The following is a 21,868-nucleotide window of genomic DNA, read 5'->3' as shown; positions in this document are numbered from 1 at the left end:
TATAGAATCATTTTGTCAAGTGTCCCCTCAAGACTTCTTATGAGGACTTTGATTTATATTTGTTAGTATATGTGCTGTTGAAGCAAGCACTGATTTATATTTGTTAAATATATACAATAATTTGTGGAAAATTGATATCTTCCTTTCTGGAATATAATATGTTCTACATTTATTTAGGTCTTCTCTTATGTCCCTAAAATATATAGTTTGTTCCCCATGTTATTCCTGTATATTTCTTGAAAGTATAATGCTAAGTATTTTATATTTTAATTGCTAATATGAAATGATTCTTTTTTTCTAATAGTTTTTGATAACATATAGGAAATCTAGTGATTTTTGCATATTTTATAACTACTCATAGGACTATGCTAACTAGATTTGCATTATAGAAGGCTCTCTGAGCAGTGGTAAGAAAAATTAGAGACATGATAATAGCAGGAAGATGACTTATGTAAGAAATGGGTGTGGTTCAGTGGTTGAACATTGACCTATGAACCAGACGGTCATGGTTCAATTCCCGGCCTAGGCACTTGCCTGGATTGTGGGCTCCAGCCCCAGTGTGGGGCATATGGAAGGCAGCTGATCAATGATTCTCTCTCATCATTGATGTTTCTATCTCTCTCTCCCTCTCCCTCTCTAAAATCAATTTTTTAAAAATATTTTTTAAAGAAATTATGAGAACCTTAACTTAAGATAGCAATGGGGATGAAGAAATGTTAGTGGATTCTAGAAATAAAGCAGTGCAGTTGAAAGAATTTGGTTCCTAATTGTGTGTGAAGGTGTGAGAAAAAAAGTGATCAAAGGTAATTTCTGGTTTTCTGAGTTGGGCAACTTGGTTTATAGTAGTAGTTTTTCCTGAGATTTGAATTATAAAAGGGAAAATGACATCCTGGCTGGGTAATATGCCAAGGTTGCAGGTTCAATCCTTGGTCAGAGCACATACAAGAGTGTGTGTGTGTGTGTGTGTGTGTGTGTGTGTGTGTAAGACATTTTTGTTCCCTACTTTTTTGTTGTTGTTGTTAATCCTCACCCAAGGATATTTTTCCATTGATTTTTAAAGAGAGTGGAAGGCCCTGACCGGTTTGGCTCAGTGGATAGAGCGTCGGCCTGCGGACTGAAGGGTCCCAGGTTCGATTCCAGTCAAGGGCATGTACTTTGGTTGTGGACACATCCCCAGTAGTGGGTGTGCAGGAGGCAGCTGATCGACGTTTCTCTCTCATCGATGTTTCTAACTCTCTATCCCTCTCCCTTCCTCTCTGTAAAAAATCAATAAAATATATTTTTAAAAAATAAATAAAGAGAGTGGAAGGGAGAGGGAGAGACAAGAGAAACATCGATGTGAGAGAGACACATCAATTGTTTCCTCATACACGCACCCTGACCAGGGCCAGTGAACCTGCAACCAACCAGAATCTAACTGACACCCTTTAGTCCATCGGCCAACACTCCATCCACTGAGCCAAATCAACTAGGGCTCCCTACCTTCTTTATCCAAATTTATCTCACTGTTCCCCCAACACAGGAGACTATTGAGCCTATGTCAGTCATGCAGATGTTCCAGTTTCAGTCCCTCTTTATTTCAGGAATACATTCCAGAAGCATCTGCCTTAGTAAAATATTAAAAACTCTAGTTTAATTGAAACCAAATGAGAAATCTACATATATCTGGACTATGTCCATTGATAAAATATGTAGGTACTTGACAGAAATTTTTCAACAATGAAAATAACTGCTATAATTGAGCACTTCATATATGGCTGCTTTGCTGAGCCCTCTGTGTGCATTGTCTCATGGAATCCTATGATGTGGGCACTCTTATTGTCCCCATTTTACAGTGAGGACACTGCAGTTGACAAGGTCAGTGACTTGCTCCAAGTCACACAGCTAGTGGGTGGGAGTTTTGAGATTCGAGTGGTGACTCTCAGACTGCAGATGCAAGTTCTTAACTACCCTACTGTCTCCTTCAGTTCATTCAATTCAGCAATTTGGTTTTCTGTTTGGTTTTTGAATATTACTATCTACTTGTCATTAAAGCAACAAATTTGTTTTATAGGAACAAGTAGTGATGAACTTGGACAGCAGGCTTCTGATCTTCCCTTTATACATCTGCTGTAACTTCCTGTATATATCACCAGAAAAAAGAACTGAAAGTAATCATCATCCAGAAAATCCAGAAAATTGAGGACCTTTTCAGTTGGAAACAGTAGCACTTTGAAAACTTTTTCGGCCAGCTTTAATTTAATGGCCCTATGTTGTTCACATCTAAGGTGACTAACAATGACAAAGGCCTTATGAACTGTACAGATAAAACAGAAGACTATTCTCATTCTCATTACATTTCTATGACTATATTAAAACATTTTAAAGATAAGAATATATCTGTCAACCCATTTCTGTTATAAAGATGTCAGCTCATGCTTTTAGCATCAGTAGAAAATCAGTTAGGTAAATTTCACATTTCTCTGCAACCAAATATAGATTTAATTTTTAGCTTAAACTTTGATCTTACTTAATGTTAATGTACCTCAGTTATCCATCTGTAAATTTTGTCTATAAGAATGCTAAAGGAATAATTTGAAAGGCTAACTGTAAATTCTCTTTCAATTGATGCATTTAAGGCTGTTCTTTAATTTTTTCAAATGCTCTTTATGATTCCTCCTATTATCCTTCCAATATGTAGTTGTTTTTAATCATTAAATACTTTTTTTCATGGCTTTGGAGACTAACTTGAAGAAACTTTTTACTTACCTTAAACATTTTTTATGCTATTTTATTTTGCTTTTAATTTAGTTTTTCTAGGGTTTCAACAACAAAAGAATTGGCTTCAGACTTGCAAATGACTGGAATGGGAGAGAAAAATCAGTGTGATTCTGAGTATATTCTTTTGCCTTACATGGTCTTTTTTCTTTTTTTTACATTTTTGTACAAGTTTATTATTAGCTCATAAGATTATTTATGTTCCAAATATTACACTCTAAATATTTTCATATTCTCTGCTCTTTAGAATTATTTATGTTCAAATTTTAGTTGGGAATCCTGTTTCCTACTTACTCAGGTCTTTATAACCTCTGAATTGAGTGCCTTTGAGTTACACATGCTAATAGTTTCCTAGTAAATATAAGTAAGGTTGGAGGATGTCATATAGAAGCTGGTAATAAAGCATTAATGTAAAAATAGATCTTATTTTTGTCAAAAATGAGATGTACACTTGTCATGATTTATATATGTTGGTTTCTTGTATTTACTGCTGTTTTGAAAATAGCCATGCTCATCGTCTTTCCAGAGTGAATTCTTTTTGTGGTTAATGTATATTTTTAGTATGTTTAAAAAATGGGAATCACTTTTATGTATCTGTACAAATAATAAATACCCATTTGGAAAATGAATAAATAAATTCTTATATGAAATGGACAAAAAAGCCTTAATTGAAACCAGAATTTTTTAAAGTTAGATATTTTCCAATTAGATTTAACTTTTGGAATTTATGGATAGTTTTTCTTCCTCAGTAATATGTCCATAGATTTATAAATTGCTTTTGGCTTTCCAGAATTCATCCTCCAGGTTAATTTAAAGGAAGCTTTAAATGCCTCCCCTTCCTCTGCCCCCAGAACTGCAGTTTAAATGTTTCTAATACAATAATTTGGCTGCATCAAGAGGCTACATTTCTTATTCTTATATTTGCTATAATTATATTTCATAAGATGCTTTTGGATTTTTTTCATTATAACATCAGAGCTTCTTTACCCTTTATATATTTAAAAATGTAAATACCAATCTTGAAGTTTTTTAATAATTGAATTTTTACAAATCTTGGGAGTAAAGATAATTAAGGTTTTGAGTATCTTAGTAAAATTAGCTGTTTTGTTTCACTTACATAAATCAAATTGAAATTATATATGGTTCTCTCTCTTTTTTTAATTATATATGGTTCTTGTGTGTTGGTTCATTCCTGGCCAAATTGTTTGTGTCATCCACAAACAAAATAATTACTACTTTAGTCACAAGTAGGGTGTGTTCTCATTTGAGAAATCGGGAATTGTCAGTTAGTACTTCACATTGATAGTAAAGACCTGCTTTTGTTTTCTGACCCAATACTTTAATGTTTGCATACTTTTTACTATTTTCAATAGGAATAGTTTCAATAAAATGTTAATATCAGCTGACATCATATAAACTATATATGAAAGCAATTATACCCTTTGCAAAGTCTTTTTCTTAACATGCTATGAGTAGAAAAAAATACCCAGTAATAATTATTTTCGTTTGACTATCAGTAAAGAAAAGGTATTTAAGAGAAAATGTTTCAGAGTCACATGCTAAAGTATTAAAGAGGGATATGAATATACCCTTCCTTTAGAATATACATAAATATATATATTTGGCTTGAAACTTAACAAGCCAAAATTAAATGAACAGTATTAGTTACTAGCTCTTTTTTTGTTTTTTAAATTGATTTCAGAGAGAAAGGGAAAGGGAGAGATAGAAACATCAATGATGAGGGAGAATTCGTGATTGGCTACTTCCTGCACGCCCCCTACTGGGAATAGAGCCCACAACTCCTGCATGTGCCCTTGACCAGAATCAAACCCAGGAATCTACAGTCCACAGACCGATGCTCTATCCACTGAGCCAAACAGCCTAGGGCTAGTTATTAGCATTTTTACCAAGTGTTTAGCAGCCAACATTTTATTGAATTTCAAGCCTTTGAATACTATTACCATTGTTACTGAACAATTTGTGACATCACATGCAAAAATAGGGTTACCAAGACTCATGTGGGTATCTAAATTTGAGTTCATTAAAATAAAATATACTTTCTCAGTCACGGCAAGCATATTGCAAGTGCTTAGTAATCACACGGAACTACTGGTTACCAGTAGTTAGACAGTGCAGATAGAATATGCCCATCATTGCAGAAAGCTCTATCAGATAGATTTGGTATAGAATAATGGACTGTCAATATTAAAACCATGTCAAAGGTTTTATTCCCTTAAAGGTGAACCCATGTAAAGAACAGTAAAGATAATAGAGCCAGGGTACAAATTAGGTGATGATTTGCCAATCACCTAAAATGATATGTTGAGTCATATTTTAAGCAATGTGGATCTAATCGCTTGGTGGCATTAAAAAAAAAAAAAGGCATAGTACAGTTCTTTCCCCAACCAGAGCCTGAAATTCTTCCCAGGTGTACAAAAGCAAAGTCTCAAACAACAACAATCACTGTTAACTAGTGGTCAGACTACATTTAACTAAGGGGAAATTACTTACTCAATAGCAGACATCCATATGGAATGGTAAAGTAGGATACTTTTGTAAAGGTTTATCTGAAACAGGACTGCAAAGGTAAAACAAAATTTAACAAAAGCTAGAGATAGTACATTTGCAGAGAATCACAGATGGTTCATGTTGATTCTTACATAAGGTACACATAATTTAATTTAAACACAGTTTGGCTTTATTGAGGAAATCTGGTTGGTTGGAGAAGAAACACAAATATCACATATTGACCTCCCCACTCAAATTCTATCTCAATGGCCTTAGAATGAGAGAACTTCAAACCATGTATTGCAAATATAGAGGGTTTTCTTCCAGATACAGTGCTGAAGATATACAGTGCTGGATAATGTACATTGTAAGAGAGGGCTTGATCAGCACATAGGAAAGCCCTAGCAGAACCCAATTTCTATCCCACATCTTAAAGGGGAGGAGCCATTTATTGGCAAAGACTGATCCCCCTTATAGGATTTAATCGTTTGCTTTTTCCCTTTCTCTTCTTTTTTCCTCTATTCTGACTCATTCACACCAATATTTGAGTGGATGTAAGATTCTCCCATCTTTGAAAAACCGTCAATCACACATTTATCTCTACCCACTATATGATTTGCCCAACATCACCAAACTCTAAGGGTTCTCCAAATTGTCTTCACTTCAAAAGCCATCCACAACTCAACTTCACTAAAACTTCCAGAGTCAACAATGACTTTTTTGCAAACTATTACAGTCTCCATGTGTTTGGAATTTTTTTTCACTCCTTTTAACTAACATTTCAAATTAACCACTTTATTTGCCTTTCAAAAGCAGCCTTCTCTTAAACTTCTCTGATACCACACTCACCCCGTTTTCCTCCTGTTTTTCTGGTCATTCCTTAGTCTTTGTGGGTTCTTCCTCTGGCTATCTCCAGGCCCTTGTTCCTGAGCTTGCACCAGGTGGGTGACTTCATGCACTCTCTGTGCTTCAAATGCACATCTGTATTCTGATGATTTCTTTTTCTGTGGTTCCAGCATAGATCTTCCTTCTGAATTCCAGAAACACACCTAGTCGGCATCTCCTCTTGGGTGTTCAAAATGGCACCTCAAATTACCTTGTCCTGATCTGAAGGTATCTTCTTTCCCCAGATTGTATCCTACATGCCTTATCTTAGCAAATGATGCTACCATCTACCTAGTTCCACAAACCTGAAACTTGGATGTCTGTCTTTCTTTACTCTTCTAATTCCCTCATCCTCTGCATCTAAACATCATCAAGTTATTCAAGTTTCACCAACTGTTTATCAAGTGTTAGCACGTTCCACCATACCTACTGACAGCATTCTACTATAGGCCACTGTAATTTCCAATGTAGATTATTGTACCAGCCTCCTATTATATTCCCCCCAGTGAAGCCTCTACATTTTTCAAGTGTTCTCTGAATGAACTCAATCTGATTCCCTCCCATCCTTTGTCTCAGGATAGCTGCCATAGTTTACAAGTTTATTCTAGCCGTGTCTTTAGATTTCTACTCCTTGTTCCCAAGTGGCTTCCATACTTTTATTTTCCTGCATAGCTCATTCTTACTCTTGCATTTTCATCCTTGACAACCTCTTCCACCTTTTACCACAACAAGCGTCACCCCATTTCACCTAGCTAATTTGTACTCATCCTTAAGGTCTTGTTTGGACATCATTTCCTTCTGGAAACTTCTCTTGACCACCCTCCCCCTCAAAACCAGTTAGGTACCAGTCTTATGTGCCCTCATAATGTTTTTCCCCATCAATGCACATTCACACTGTTTACTAGTTTGTATCTCTCAGTGGCCAGCAGTCTACTCAAGAGCAGGTATGCCTTTTTCACTATTAATCCTCTGTTATGCAGGTGTGTAATAAATGTTAGTGTGAATAATTGTTTTGCCCATGCCTTTTTTAAAAAAAATTTTTTTAATTGATTTCAGAGAGGAAGGAAGAGGGAGAGAGAGAGAGAGATAGAAACATCAATGATGAGAATCATTGATAGGCTGCTTCCTATACCCTTGGCCGGAATCAGGCCTGGGACCCATCAGTCCTCAGGCGGATACTCTATCCACTGAGCCAAATCAGCTAGGGCTGCTCATACCTTTTTATCTCTTTTATTTGCTCATGTTTTGACACCTGGGGCCTTGGGAAAGTGCTTTCAATTGGCAATCTATATCCTCCAACCACCTTCTTTACCAAACTTTCACAAGCCAGGCAACATTCCTCTAACCCAGCAGTTCTCAACCTGTGGGTCGAGACCCCTTTGGGAGTTGAACGACCCTTTCACAGGGGTCGCCTAAGACCATCAGAAAACACATATATAATTACATATTGTTTTGTGATTAATCACTATGCTTTAATTATGTTCCATTTGTAACAATGAAATTGGGGGTCACCACATGAGGAACTGTATTAAAGGTTCGCAGCATTAGGAAGGTTGAGAACCACTGCTCTAACCTAATCACTCCACAGTCAGGTACCAAACAAACCTGCACAGCCCCTACCTCCCCAAACCCACTGAAATTATTCAAATTCGACAATCACAAATTAACCTGCTTACCCTGCCTCTCCCATTCCTTCCTGCAAATAGCACAATCAGGTTTCTTACTCATGCTTTCCCCTGGCTCCCTCTGCCTCCTGACCCACCCTCGTGCTTCCCGGTGTGGGCTTAAACTGCTTGTGAATGCATTTTAGAATTGGTTTGATATGAAATAATTTGTGCATTTGGCTAAGTGGTTGAGCATAGAACTATGAACGGGAAGATCGCAGTTTGTTTCCAGATTAGGGCACATGCCCAGGTTGCTGGCTCCATCTCAAGTTGTGCGGCATGCACGAGGCAACCAATCAATGGTTCTCTCTCATCATTGATGTTCTCTCTTTCTCTCCCTTTCTGAAATAAATAAAAATACTTTTTAAAGAAATATTTTGTACATTTAACAAGAACTGCGAAAATAAATGGTGATGGGGGGAATGAAAACTGAGTTTGGGTGGTGGGTATACGGGTTTTTCCAGATTTCTATAACAACATCAACTAGCACACCTTAATGCCCGCCACAGAACAAAAGCCTCGGCTAAAATGGGGCTGGAGAAGCGGAAGTAATAACTTGGTCCTCACCCACATCTCCCCGCTCCAGTGGGCCCCTTGAGTCTGGGCTGGCTTTGCGCAGCCGCACTTCTTCAGACTCCGGAACCTTTGAGCGTCGTTTCAACGTTTTCCAGTCGGCAGTGAAAGCGCACTTCCGGCCCTGACGGAAGTTGTTGCTCAGTCGTTTCCGAGGCGTTGTGAGGTAGAGGAGCTTTCCAAATGGATCGCAGCCGAAGCCACAGCCGCAGCCGCAGCCGCAGTCGCAGCGGCAGCCGCTCCCGCTCCCGCTCCCCTCAGGGGGGTGAGTCTGGAAGCAATTTGGAGGGTCTGGGGCTCGGTAAGAGGCGCTTCCTATCCCCCCTTATTTTCTGTGCGAGGGCCGCGGAGATGCAGGCCCTTTACGCCTGAGGAGACGAGCGGCGTGTGGGTGGGTGTGGATGGGCAACGAACACCTCCGCCCTCCGGTTCCAAAGCAGGCTTTTTTCTTTTTTTCCCCTTCTAAACTGAAGCTTCGTTCTTTATCAGCCTCCAGTCATAACTTTTTTTAATCGTTGTGACTGGGTAATTTAGAATCAGACCACGGTCCCTTCATTTAATTTCGAGGGTGACCATGTGCAGTCATCCAGCGTTTGAGTCCTCATTCCCGTCGTTAGACATTGGGGGTAATATTACCTAGCTTTAAAAACTGATGTGAGCAATAATGGCATATTCCACAGCACTCAGCACGTGATACCGCCTGTAACTTGAGTGCTCAATGTTGGGTTTTTCCAGCTTATTATAATAGGGAAATGTATATTTTTGAAAAACATGTTTTTGTTGATTTTATTTTTTAATTTTTTTACATTGATTTGAGAAAGCAAAGGAGAGGGAGAAACACCTACTGGCTGCCTCCTGCACACCCCCTACTATCTCCTAATGGGAATCGACTCTTTATTCCAAACTGGAATTGAACCAGCAAACCTTTGGTGCATGGGATGACGCTGAACCAACTGAGCCCCACAGGCCAGGTCTATTTTTATGGATTTTCGAGAGAGAGAGGAAAGGAGAGGGTGAGAGAAAAAAGCGATTGGTTGCCCCCTGCATGGGCCCCCTACTTGGGATGGAGCCCACAACCTAGGCATGTGCCCCAACCTGGAATTGGGCCAGTGACCTCTTGATGCGTGGGACGCGCTCAACCAACTGAGCCACACCGGCCAGGGCATGATCTTTTTTTAAACATTTTTATTGATTTTTTTTTAGAAAGAAAGGCAGGAAGACAGAGGGAGAGAGAAACATTGACTTAAAAGAGGGAAACATAAATTGCCTGCCTCCTGCATGTCCCCTGCTGGCAATCTGGGCATGGGCCATGATTGGGAATCAGACCCGGGAACTTGGTGTGCACCATAGGAAGCCCAACCAACTGAGCCACACCGGCCAGGGATGGAAATTCATATTTAGAATTTTCCATCTAGAAAAGTCACCTCCTAAGGTCTCCTGATCCCCACCCCCATAAGTGAGGCAGTGCCGTGTACTCTGACTTAGACCCTGGGTTCTGCCCCTGGGTGGTTTTTACCACCTTCAACTTGTCAAGATGTGATTTTCTTAAAAGTTAAATGAGGCCGGCATCCACATATGGCTATTGAGGATCCCAGTCAGAATAAAGATGTGCCCAATCAGGATTAAGAAGTGCTGTTTAATTGTAGGATACACACCGGATTTCCTTAATTTAGTACAAAGAAATCTAAAAATGTCAATTTTTTTATATTGAGTACTTTTTGAAATGATAATAGTTTGAAAATATATATATTTAGTCAAATAACATTCTATTAAAATTAATTTCACCTGCTTTTTACTTTTTAATGTGACTACTAGAAATGACTTGCATTATATTCCTATGAGACAGCCCAGCTCTAAATATTTGAGGTAATTTTTGGCTCTGCAATTTTGTTCCTTGTGTTAGAACATAAGCGGTCCCCGTCCACTTCACCGGAGAAAGAACCCAGTCGCCAGGAAAGGTCTCAGTCCAGGGAGAAAGAGCTGAGAAGGAGCCGCTCTGGGTCCCCCCACGGAAGACGCTCCAGGTAAGTGCGGAACATGGGCAGAGGTTTACCACGAGTCCCAGAGAAACTAGTTGTTGCCCTTTACTTTGTTTTTATCACTTATAAGGCCATTTACAATGTCATGAAATGGGGGGACTTAAGCCCATCTTATTCTAAACCTAACATTTCCCTGGGTGAATGGGATTAAGTCTCTTCTCCTAGAGTTGCCTTTAGGAGTAAATGAGAAATAATGCCAGAAAAGCACTTAACATGATGCTTGGCAAAAATAAGAAATAAGTGTTTGTTTTGCTTTTATTGACTTTTTGGTGATAAAGATTTATTCAAGTATGTAATAAAAAATGTGAGATCTTGGAAGTACCTTAGAATGGACTTGTGATTTCCTAATAAGCATCAATTGCTGTTTAAGTCAACTTTTTGTGTGTTTATGTGCAGTTGTTAGAAACTGTTTAGTTACATTTTTCTGCCTTGCAGAACATTTTTTAGCCCTAGCTATACTGAGCAAGACTGTATTTTTGTTAACAATCGGGCTAGGCGGAACCTTCTAGCTTATTTTTCTATAGGAAATGGGCTCGTGGTTCTCTGCAGCCTGGCTCTTGTTCAGCGTTTACCTTTCAGGCACTCATGCATATCTGTGCTGATTGACACAGTGGCCAGGTATGTCTCTGTTTCTGACATGTTTACTTATTAAATATTAGATCCCCAAGACGACATAGATCCACATCTCCTTCTCCTTCTCGACTGAAAGAAAGAAGAGATGAGGAAAAGAAAGAAAGAAAGAGCAAAGAAGGTCAGATAACTGGTAATGTTATTAGAAAATAACTGTAGGAAGAGTGCAGCCTTGTTTAGATAACTTCAGGCATGATAACATTAAAAAAGTATTAAGTTGTTTATAGTGTTTATTGCATATTAGAGGCCCGGTGCATGAAAATTCATGCACTGGAGGGGGTCCCTCAGCCCGGCCTGCCCCCTCTCACAGTCCGGGAGCCCTCGGGGGCAGGAGGTGACTCAGTTATCAGGGGAAAGTGATGCCCCATCACACCTCAGCTGCTGCCACTGCTGGCAGCGCAAGCCTCGGCTGACCCTGGTTACCTGCACCTCGGGCCTGCCCTGGGGGACTGGGGGGCTGAAGGGACTGGGGGACTCCAGAGGCAGGCACGTGGCTAGGCCAGACCTGCCTGGGGGCCGGCCCGGCCTTGCTGTGGACCTGCTGCCCCAGCGGGGCTGAGGGGACTAGGCACTGCCATCTTGCAACTGTGGGTGCCGCCATCTTAGAGGGCAGGGCAGTCAATTAGCATATTCTCTCCTCATTGGCTGTGGGCACTGCCATCTTAGAGGGCAGGGCAGTCAATTAGCATATTCCCTCCTCATTGGCTGTGGGCGCCACCATCTTTGAGGGTGGGGCAGTCAATTAGCATCTTCCCTCCTTATTGGCTGTGGGTGCCACCATCTTTGTGATAGTGTAAGGGTCAATTAGCATATTCCCTCTTTATTAGATAGGGTGGTTTGAGATTTTGTTTTAATTGTACCTTAGTGAGTTCCTGGTTATCTATCGTGCTCCTGATGTGGGTAGGACATGTGAGCATATTTTATTTTGGCAGTACCTTCAAAACAAGTGTCATGTCTGATATGAAAGGTGGTCCTGCCTAAAGGCTTCAACATGTCCTTTTAAGCAGTTTCTTCTGTTGGAAGGTGGAGAGCACATTCCTTCCTTGCACCTCAAGTTACATTCTGCCCAAATTGAAGAGAAATTTTTTTGTTAGACTCAACTCTTTACCTGATTGTTGTTGTTGTTTTAAATATATTTTTTACAGAGAGGAAGGGAGAGGGAGAGGGATAGAGAGTTAGAAACATCGATGAGAGAGAAACATCGATCAGCTGCCTCCTGCACACCCCCTACTGGGGATGTCCCCGCAACCAAGGTACATGCCCTTGACCAGAATCGAACCTGGGACCCTTGAGTCCACAGACCTACACTCTATCCACTGAGCCAAACCAGTTAGGGCTACCTGATTATTTTATATGTCTTCTGCTGGTAACATGGAATGACTATTAATCTAGTGCCACCATTCCTTTAATATATAAAATGATAGAGTTTTAAAAATTACCTCTTATTTTTGCAGAGGAAGATTTAGAGGGCAAAACAGAAGAAGAAATAGAAATGATGAAGGTAATGGGATTTTCCGCCTTTGACTCAACAAAAGTAAGTAAAACTCAAAGCCAGTTAAGCATTCTGATTTGAATTAATCCATTATGACTGTCCCATTTTTCCATATTCTTTTCCTATTGCCTGTGTAATTGATACAAGTTTATTCAGTTAAAAGACAATAACTGTCTGTGTGAAGGGGTTTGAGGGTACAGAGAAGGAAGCAGTGAGGTGCCATTGAATCCAGGGAGTGTTTGCCTGGGATGATGTTGAGTTAGATCTTAAAGGGCCAGTACAAAGAAGAAGAGGATCATTAGATCTTAAAGGGCCAGTACAAAGAAGAAGAAGAGGATCATTTTAAGTAGAAGGAGGAGTTCATGAAAATGCCCTGTAGACGTGAAGTAGCATAGTGTATTGTGGGAATTTCAAATTTAGTGGCTGTTAAAAAGATGCTGATGGGCCAGTGACTACAGTGAGTCTGGAAATAGGGGTAGGAAGCAAATCATGACAGACTTTTGCTGCCCTTTGTCATGCTAAGGAATTTAGAGTTGATACTTTGGATGGTAAGAGATAGCAAAGATTTAAAAAAAAAACCCAAAACCACACAAGAGTGATAGGATTATATGTGTGTTTTAGACAGATGACCTAGGGCAGCCTTGGAGCACAGATGGGAGTCATTTGATTGGAGGCAGGGAGAACTGCTGAGTCATGCAAGTGAAAGATGATGAAGACATGAACTGAGAGGAAGATCCGGAATATTGAGAAGCATTTAGGAGCCAGAGTTCGTGGTAGTGGGAGTGAGCAGTCAGTGATGACTGAGGTGGCAGGCTGAAAGACTGGGTGGTAGGGTTAACCAAGAAAGGATAATGGGAAGAGGAAGTGCTGTGAAACAGAAGAAAACTCAGCTGCTGAATAGAGATGACATTGGGTAGCTGCACACATATCTCTTAGCTCAGAGAGGGGTGATTTGGAGGTTGAATGCTATAATACTGGAAAGAATAAGGAAAAGGGGGAGGGGAAAGGGAGGGATTGTGGACAGGGAGCTGAAGTCAGGGATTATAGGGAGGGTGAGGGGAGAGAGTAGAGGAATAGGGAGACGGGTAAAGAGAAATAGGGGAAAGAAGTGTTGGAGAGGGGAAACGGACAGGGGAGGAGGGGGGTTGAGGGAGCTAGTAAGGATAGACAGAAGGAAAGTATATGTGGAGAGAGAATATATTTTTTAAACTTTCTTTTATATCTGTTTAATTCCATAAATGGAAATTGAGAATATTGAGAAAAATAGTGAGTTGTGAAAGTAGGGTAATTTCACATGCTTTAGGAGTTTCTAACTGATATGATCGTGTAGGGCTCACATATTTGTGTGTTTAGTGTGTGTGTTTTATTTTTTTATTATTTTTTATTAATCCTGACACAAGGATATTTTTTTCCATTGATTTTTAGAGAGAGTGGAAGGGAGAGGAGAGGCCCCCACCAGGGCCAGTGATCAAGCATGCAACCTAGGTTTGTTTGGAATCAAACCCAGGACCTTTCAGTCCAGTCTGATGTTCTGTCCACTGAGCCAAACAGGGCATGTGTGTGTTTTAACTGACAATGTATAAACTTAGAGGAGTACTGAGGCATGACTGTTCTGAAGTGAAAAATTTAAGGCCTGCAGGAGTGGCTCAGTGGGCATCGTCCTCTGCACTGAACGGTTGCTGGTTCGATTGTGGTCAGGACACAAGCAGGGTTACAGGCTCCTTTCTGACGTGCAGAAAGCAGCTGATTGGTGTCCTGCTGGAGCATTAATGTTTCTATCTTCTTCCTTCCTCACTCTCTAAAAATAGATAGACTATTCTTGTAAAAAATACATTAACTATGAATATTGTTTTGAATATTGTATTATTTGTTTACATGTGACTATAAAAAAGTGAACAGAGTTGTAATACTTGGGAGCTCATGGGATATCATCAGGATCTGAAAATTCTTTCTCTCATTGGGCTACCTCATTCTTAGATGGATCTTGCCATGTAAGTCTGTCTATAGCAGGGGTCCTCAAACTACAGCCTGCAGGCCACATGCAAATACAAATATTGTATTTGTTCCTGTTTTGTTTTTTTACTTCAAAAGATATGTGCAGTGTGCATAGGAATTTGTTCATAGTTTTTTTTTTTTAAAACTATAGTCCGGCCGTCCAACGGTCTGAGGGACAGTGAACTGGCCCCCTGTTTAAAAAGTTTGAGGACCCCTGGTCTATAGGATCCAGTTCTTTTGATCAAGGCATTTAATGTATCCTTCCTGTTTTTATCATTTGTTTATTGCTTTTCTCCAGGGAAAAAGGTTGGTTGGCTGTGTAAATGCCTATGCCGTAAATATATCTCAGAAATACAGGTACGCATAATCCCCATTTCTGTGTTTGAACCAATGATATAAATTATGTCCTTTGGAAAGAATTTGTTATAGGATAATTGTGTTTGTAAGAAATGTAGCAATTTTCCATACAGTCCCTTGTTTTAATCTTCCTTGCTTATGATCTGGATTTTAATTTTCAATTTATAGGTAAACTAATAGCTATTATAGAGAAGGGTAGTTAGCTTAAATGGTTTAGAACTGTATAGATAGTTCTTTCTTCAAAACGTGAGTTTTAAAAAGTCTTTAGAGTTTATTTTTATTATAATTAAATATTTTTCTTTTAAATCTTTTTTTTTTACTGACTTTAGAGAGAGAGAAGAGGAGAAGAGAAGAGAGAGAGAGAGAGAAGCACGAGAGAGAAATGATAGGCGGTATCGTTCACGCACCCCGACCAGGGACCGATACCGCGGCTCAAGCATGCGCTACGACCGGGACTCATACCGGAGACACCACAGTTCACGGGACTACTCTCATTCAGCTGAGCCACACCGGCCGAGGCTAAAATTATAGATTTAAAATAGATCTCTCCTGAATTACTCACCTAGATTGATTATGTAAGGATTTTAACTGTAAATACATTCTTCTGTTAAGTGGAAACATTTTATTAATACCACAGGACAAACCAATTCATACTTAAAATCTTACTGAATTCCTAATGAATTAGAAAGTCAGGAAGACATCTTCAAACATTGCCTTTCTCTCTACCTTTATTACTGATAAAAGACTAACATTCCAATTAATTTAGAATATGAATAATGTGATTTGATAATGCTGGTGAGTTAAGGAACCAGAATCATCATTGACATTCCTTTGTAAAGTTACCTTCAAATAAAGTGTTATGGAGAAAACCAGTATGCAATCCGATTTACTTGGCAAGTACCTGTTTTGAGCTCTTCTCTATTTCCTTAAATTAAGTGTTTAGTGCTACCTAAAATAAATATATATTTTGAATTGATTTTTTTTAAAGTCTGTGGAATCTTCCCAAATAATTATGAAAGTAGATTCTTATACTTCTATTTGGATTTTACAGTAAGTAGTCTAAAATACTTTTGCTTATTTTGAAAGTGAAGTAATACCATCTTACTGTACATTAAATAATCTTGAATACTTCTTACCCTATCCTTTGCCATCTTAAAGGCGATTCAGGTGTAATCTCTAAAGCATGTGATTATTTTTATTTTTTAAAAAGTGAGAGACATTGATTTGTTGTTCCACTTATTCATTAATTGATTAATTCTTGTATGTGCCCTGACTAGGGATCAAACCCTCAACCTTGGCATATAGGGACGATGCTCTAACCAACTGAGCTACCTGACCAGGGCCATGGTTATTTTTTCATAAGAGGAGTCCAGAATTTTTTTAAAAAAATAAACATTGAATTTTTTTCTTCTTGTCATAGGCAGGACATGAATTGCAAAGGTGGATTCAACAGACCTTTGGATTTCATTGCGTGAGAATTGAAATGTTGAAGAATGGTTGTTGGTTCCTTCATCTTGATCAGAAGAGTGGATTTTGTTTTGTTTTTTTGTATTTCATATGCATCAAAACAGGATCACAGTCCTTCTTTGTAAAGTAAGAAAATTTTACCTATGATGTGTGCAGTTCGCTTACCTTGCCTCAAAAGAAGAAATGTTAAATATTTCATTTTTTTCTTTTAGGAAGTATCATTTGGGGCAATCATCAACCCCATTTTTTTTTCATTTTTTTGTCTTTATTCCTGTGGAAGCTGTATATGTTTTCTTCTTGGGTGCTTGATAGGACTTCTTAAAACACGTAAAAGTAATTTGGATGTAAGCTTCTCAAATAAAGCGATATTTCTACCCTCTTGTATTTTATAATACCATATTGTATTACTACATGAAAGTATCACCCTATAAATTTCCTTTTTTCATACATAGATTTAGATATCATGATTCTTAGTTAAAAAATTAGAAGAATGAAAAAGTATAACTGGATTTTTGTATCTTAGTTTTTCCCCTCAATATCATTTATTTACCCCCATTTTATTTTTAAAATATATTTTTATTGATTTCAGAGAGGAAGGGAGAGGGAAAGAGAGATAGAAACATCAATGATCAGAGAGAATCATTGTTGGGCTGGCTCCTGCACGCCCAGACCAGGAATTGAACCGTGATCTGGTTACAGGTCGATGCTCAACCACTGAGCCATGCCGGCAGGGCTTTCCCCCCATTTTAAAAGCAATACATGCTTATTATTTAAAAAAAAGAAAGAAACAACAGAAGAAACCAAACAGTAAAGGAAAAGCCAAAATCACCTGTAAAACCTACCCCCAGAAACACTCAATGTTAATATTTTGGTATATATCTTTCCAGGATCTAATGGGTGTATATTTCTTACTCCCAACCATGAGATCAGAATGCAGTTCTTTTTTGCTAATCCTGTGCTGTGAATATCTTTTTAATATTCTTACATATTCTTTGGAAACTTAGCTTTTAGGAGGTACTTGGTTGTACCATAATATATCATTAACTAATTATTTACTTGGTGAACATTAGCTTCCCTCCCATGATTTGCTGTAAGTAGTATCCCTGTTACATATATCTTTTTGTACTTGTTGCATTATTTCCTCAGGTTCAGTTCTTAGATGTGAGATAAAGGGTGTGTGTGCATGTTTTAAGGGTTTTGATACATATATATGGCTAGAAAGGTAACAACTGACTCTGACCAGTAAAGTATGAGCCTTCCCATTTTATACACCACCAATATTGTGCAGAATTTATTTATTTTTTGGGGTTTGTTTTTTTTTTAGAGAGGGAAGAAGGGGAGGAGAGAGAGAAACTTCGATGGATCGGCTGCCTCCTGCACGCCTCCTACTGGTAATCGAGCTCAGCATGTGCCCTGACAGAATCGAACCAGCAACCTTTTGGTTGCTAGGGATGACGCCCAACCAACTGAGCCACAGAGGCCAGGGCCATAATAATTTATTTAAAGCTCCCAATCTGATAAGTAAAATATTGGTATTTTGTAAAGTGCTAATTTCAAATAATGAATCCACTGGTGTTTTGGCAAGCTTTTCTTTTTCTTATTTGAAGGATGCTCTTTTAATATTGAAGATAATAACCATTACCCATTCTGTTTCACATCTCCTTGATATTTGAGGCTCTGGTTATATTTTAAATTTGGGTTGTTTTTTGTGGGGTTTTCTGAGTAATACAAACACCTGGGACATAATTTGGACAGCACAAAGGACATAGGGGTGAACTAATTGTGTATCCTTTCAGAGATATTCTGTATGTACACAATGCATCTTCTTATTCAAATGTAAGCACATTTTACACACTATTTTGCACCTAACCTTTTTTCACTTACTTGTAAATCTTAACATTGTTTCTTCCTTTTTTAAAAAAAAATATTTTTATTGATTTCAGAGAGAAAGGGAGAGGGAGAGATAGAAACATCAATGATGAGAGAGAATCATTGATCAGCTGCCTCCTGCACACCCCCTACTGGGGATTGAGCCCGCAACCCAGGCATGTGCCCTAGACCGGAATCAAACCTGGGACCCTTCAGTCCACAGGCCGATGCTTTGTCCACTGAGCCAAACTGGCTAGGGCTTAACATTGTTTCTTAGAGGTACAGGTAATATTGTCTTTTTTTTTTTTTTTTAAATCATGAAATATGGTTTATTCCAGAAAGTCCAAGAGAAATATTAATACAATTCACAGTCTCCATGTGGCTTCTTCTGTATATCCTTAGTTATAAGACTGTTCAGCTGGTTTTCAGTGTGTTCACAATGATGGTTCTATAGTTTAGTTGTAATTTTGATGTGGTCCTAGGAGATGAACACATTTACCCACTCCACCATCTTGACTGGAAGTTCTGCCGCCTTTTTTTTTTTTAATCCTCACCTAAGAATATTTTTCCCATTGATATTTAGAGAGAGAGTGCAAGGGAGGGAAGGGGGGAGAGAGAGAAACATCGATGTGAGAGAGACTCAACTGGTTGCCTCCCATACTCGCCCTGACTAGGACCAGGGATAGAACCTGCAAGCGAGGTACGTGCTTTTGACTGGGAATCAAACTCAAGGTTCAAGGACCAGTGCCCTAACCACTAAGCAAAAGTGGCCAGGGCTCTGCTGCTTTTTTTTTTTTTTTTTTAATGTTAATCCTCACCCAAGAATTTGGTAGGGGTTTTTTCATTGATTTTTAGAGAGATGTGAGAGAGACATCAATTGGGTTGCTTCCCATATGTGCCCAATGGGGGATCAAACCCATAACCTGGATATGTGCCCTGACCTAGAATCGAACCCATGACCCTTCTGTGTATGGGATGAAACTCTAACCAACTGAGCCACACTGGCCAAGGCTTTTTTTTTTTTTTCTTTTAAGGGCACCAATTATATAGTCCACTTAATGATAGACTATAATTTTTTTTAACTAATGCCCCATTGATGGACATTCAAGTTGTTTCTTTTACTATTTTAAAAAATTCTATAATCACTATCCTTGTATGTACATGATTTTATGTGTCTTTTTAAAAAAATATATATTTTTACTGATATTTTAAAGTGAGGATAGGAGTAGGGAGAGATAGAATCATTGATGAAAGGGAAACATCAATCAGTTGCCTCCTACTGGGGATTGAGCCTACAACCTGGGCATGTGCCCTGATTAGGAATTGAACCAGCGATCTCTGTGCCTGGGTTGATTGATGTTCACCACTGACCCACACCAGCTGGGCTGTTTTTTCTTTTTAAATGTTTTTATTGAGCCCAACCAGAGTGGCTCAGTGCATGGTGATGACCTATGAACCAGGAGGTCATGGTTCGATTCCCTGTCAGGGTATGTGCCAGGGTTGCGGGCTCTATCCCCATTGTGGGGTGTGCAGGAGGCAGCCAATAGATGATTCTCTGTCATCATTAATGCTTTTGTCCTGTCTTCCTCTCCCTTCCTTTCTGAAATCAATAAAAATGTATTTTAAAAGGACAAATATAAGTGTTTTTGTTTATATTAGAGAGAGAGGAAGGCAGAAGTATAGTGATAGAAACATCGAAGAGAAACATTGACTGACTGCCTTCAGCACAACCCATGTTGGGGATTAAGCCCGCAACCCAGGCATGTGCCCTGATTGGGAATCAAATTGGTTGACCACTTGGTGCATGGGTCAAGTCTCAACCACTGAACTACACTGGCCTGGCTGATATTATGTCTTTAGCTGGATTTTTAAATTCTTCATGGCATCTGAGATTTGACCACCTATTATAGTTCCTTTTAAATTTTTTTATTTTTAATTAATTTATTTTTTATTTTTAGAGAGATGAAGGGAGAAGGAAAGAGAAACATCTATGAGAGAGTGAAACACTGATCAGCTGACTCCTACACTCCCCCTACCAGGGATGGAACCTGAAATACAGGCATGTGCCCTGACTGTGAATCAAACCGTCAATCTTTTGATGCACGGGATGATGCCCAGCCAACTGAGCCACACTGTCCAGAGCTATTGTAGGTCTTTAAAAGCTTTCCTGGCAGGTTATTCCATATAAAGAAAATAGTAGTATGACTGCATTGCATAATACAGTGTACAGAGCACCTTGGTTCATTTAATCCCTATGAAATACAGCAGGTATTATTATTTCCATTTCTCAGATGAGAAAGCTTTTCAGACCATAAAGGCAGAAATTATTAGTGTTTATACTACAGGTTGCCTTCAGTGCTTAAATATTTGAGTGTGCTACATTAGCTGCACAACTTGTAGTACCCATTGCATGAGTGTCACTGCCTTAGATTATTTTGCTTGGACTTTTTGCAAGCTGAGCTAAATAGACTCCCATACCCCACTCACCAAAATACTCATGTATCTCTAAATTATCCATGACAAGGACTCTTTCTGACCATATATGTGCATACCCAATAGTTTGAATATGGAAGCTAAAAATTACAAGATAAAATATAACCCAAACTACATTACACGTCTGGATTGTCATCTTAATGTGGTGTTTGTGGAAATTTGACTTGAGATCCTCAAGGTAGCATAGTTTGTAAAGAAATAACCTGATAATATCTGGTAGGTCAATAGGTTCATGCTCCATCAACTAACACCAAAGCAATAGAGGAGGGAATCTTTCAAAACCTAAGATAAGACACCTCTGATCCTAAGAGAAGTCTTCATTTGAAGAGTCTTTTATCTATCAGATTATCTAACAGGTTGCTGCCCCTCAATGGACATAAATTATGCCAAATCTATTTTCAAGCATCTAAATGTTATGAGTGCTTCAGGGCTCAATCCCTGGTCTAGAGAGAACTCTATTTGACTTCAAAATCTTTAGTCATGACTCTCAAATTTATACTTCCAGCTTGACCATTTTACTGAATTCCAGGCTTGTATATGCACCTAGATTATTAGGCACCTCAAATTTAAAATTAACTGAACTCTCATTTCCCTGCCCAGCCTTCTTTGAGGTTTTCCCATCTCAGTAAATGGCTGGCTCCTTCACTCACTTCTTTGGTCAGACCAAAAGCCTTAGGGTCATCCTTAACTCCTCTCTTTCTCCTGTGCTCCATATCTGATTCATTGGCCAATTCTTTTGACCCTAAGAGTATATTTTGAATCCACCTTTTTTCCCTTAATTCTCATTCAAGGATTTTTAGAGTGTGGAAGGGCAGGAGAAATAAGGGGGGAGAGAGAGAGTGCGTGTGTGTGCTCTTGAGAAACATCGTTTTGAGAGAGACACATCACTTGGTTGTCTCCCAAGTGTACCTCATCCAGGGCCTTGGGTAGAGCCTGCAACCTAGGTACATTCCCTTCACTGGGAATTGAACCCGCAACCCTTCAGTTCATGGACCAATGCTCCAACCGCTTAGCCACACCAGCCAGGGCTTTAATATAATTTTTTCAGATTTATCGAAGTATAATTGACATGAAATTATAAGACATTTCAAATATACATCGTAGTGATTTGATACATGTTGAAACTGACCACTCTTACC

At 39.0% G+C, this 21,868-nt stretch overlaps 2 protein-coding genes across 3 annotated transcripts in view; both read left to right on the top strand.

Moving 5' to 3' along the window:
- GMCL1 (germ cell-less, spermatogenesis associated 1) overlaps positions 1 to 3,893 on the top strand; it is a 48,134-nt gene extending 44,241 nt beyond the window's left edge. The window contains exon 14 of the mRNA XM_014540925.1: positions 2,054 to 3,893. Within this exon, the coding sequence (XP_014396411.1) occupies positions 2,054 to 2,182 (129 nt within the window). The 3' untranslated portion in view covers positions 2,183 to 3,893. The remainder of the gene's footprint in view (positions 1 to 2,053) is intronic.
- A 4,604-nt stretch (positions 3,894 to 8,497) lies between these two features.
- Positions 8,498 to 16,751, top strand: LOC102253287 (U4/U6.U5 small nuclear ribonucleoprotein 27 kDa protein-like). Of its 2 annotated transcripts, none has more exons than XM_014540943.1 (6): positions 8,498 to 8,688; positions 10,291 to 10,411; positions 11,086 to 11,189; positions 12,511 to 12,590; positions 16,321 to 16,493; positions 16,580 to 16,751. In XM_014540943.1, exons 1-6 carry the CDS (start codon positions 8,571 to 8,573, stop codon positions 16,674 to 16,676), a joined length of 693 nt encoding a protein of 230 aa, XP_014396429.1. In that variant the 5' UTR covers positions 8,498 to 8,570; the 3' UTR covers positions 16,677 to 16,751. The 2 variants fall into 2 exon arrangements, with proteins under 2 accessions (XP_014396429.1, XP_014396430.1); XM_014540944.1 differs by lacking the exons at positions 16,321 to 16,493; positions 16,580 to 16,751 and adding exons at positions 14,842 to 14,900; positions 15,230 to 15,876.
- The last annotated feature ends 5,117 nt before the right edge of the window (positions 16,752 to 21,868 follow it).

The sequence above is a fragment of the Myotis brandtii genome, unplaced genomic scaffold (assembly GCF_000412655.1).
Source record: "Myotis brandtii unplaced genomic scaffold, ASM41265v1 scaffold251, whole genome shotgun sequence".
NCBI classification, from domain to species: Eukaryota; Metazoa; Chordata; class Mammalia; order Chiroptera; family Vespertilionidae; genus Myotis; species Myotis brandtii.
Note: the sequence above shows the minus strand (reverse complement) of the source record. Positions and strands in the feature narration are given on the sequence as shown.

Bases quoted from the DNA above. Each gene is read 5' to 3' on its own strand.
- LOC102253287 (XM_014540943.1), top strand. From the start codon at position 8,571: ATGGATCGCAGCCGAAGCCACAGCCGCAGCCGCAGCCGCAGTCGCAGC. The intron at 8,689-10,290 runs GTAAGAGGCGCT...TCCTTGTGTTAG, and splicing joins TTTGGAGGGTCTGGGGCTCG to AACATAAGCGGTCCCCGTCC. The intron at 16,494-16,579 runs GTAAGAAAATTT...TTTTTCTTTTAG, and splicing joins TCACAGTCCTTCTTTGTAAA to GAAGTATCATTTGGGGCAAT.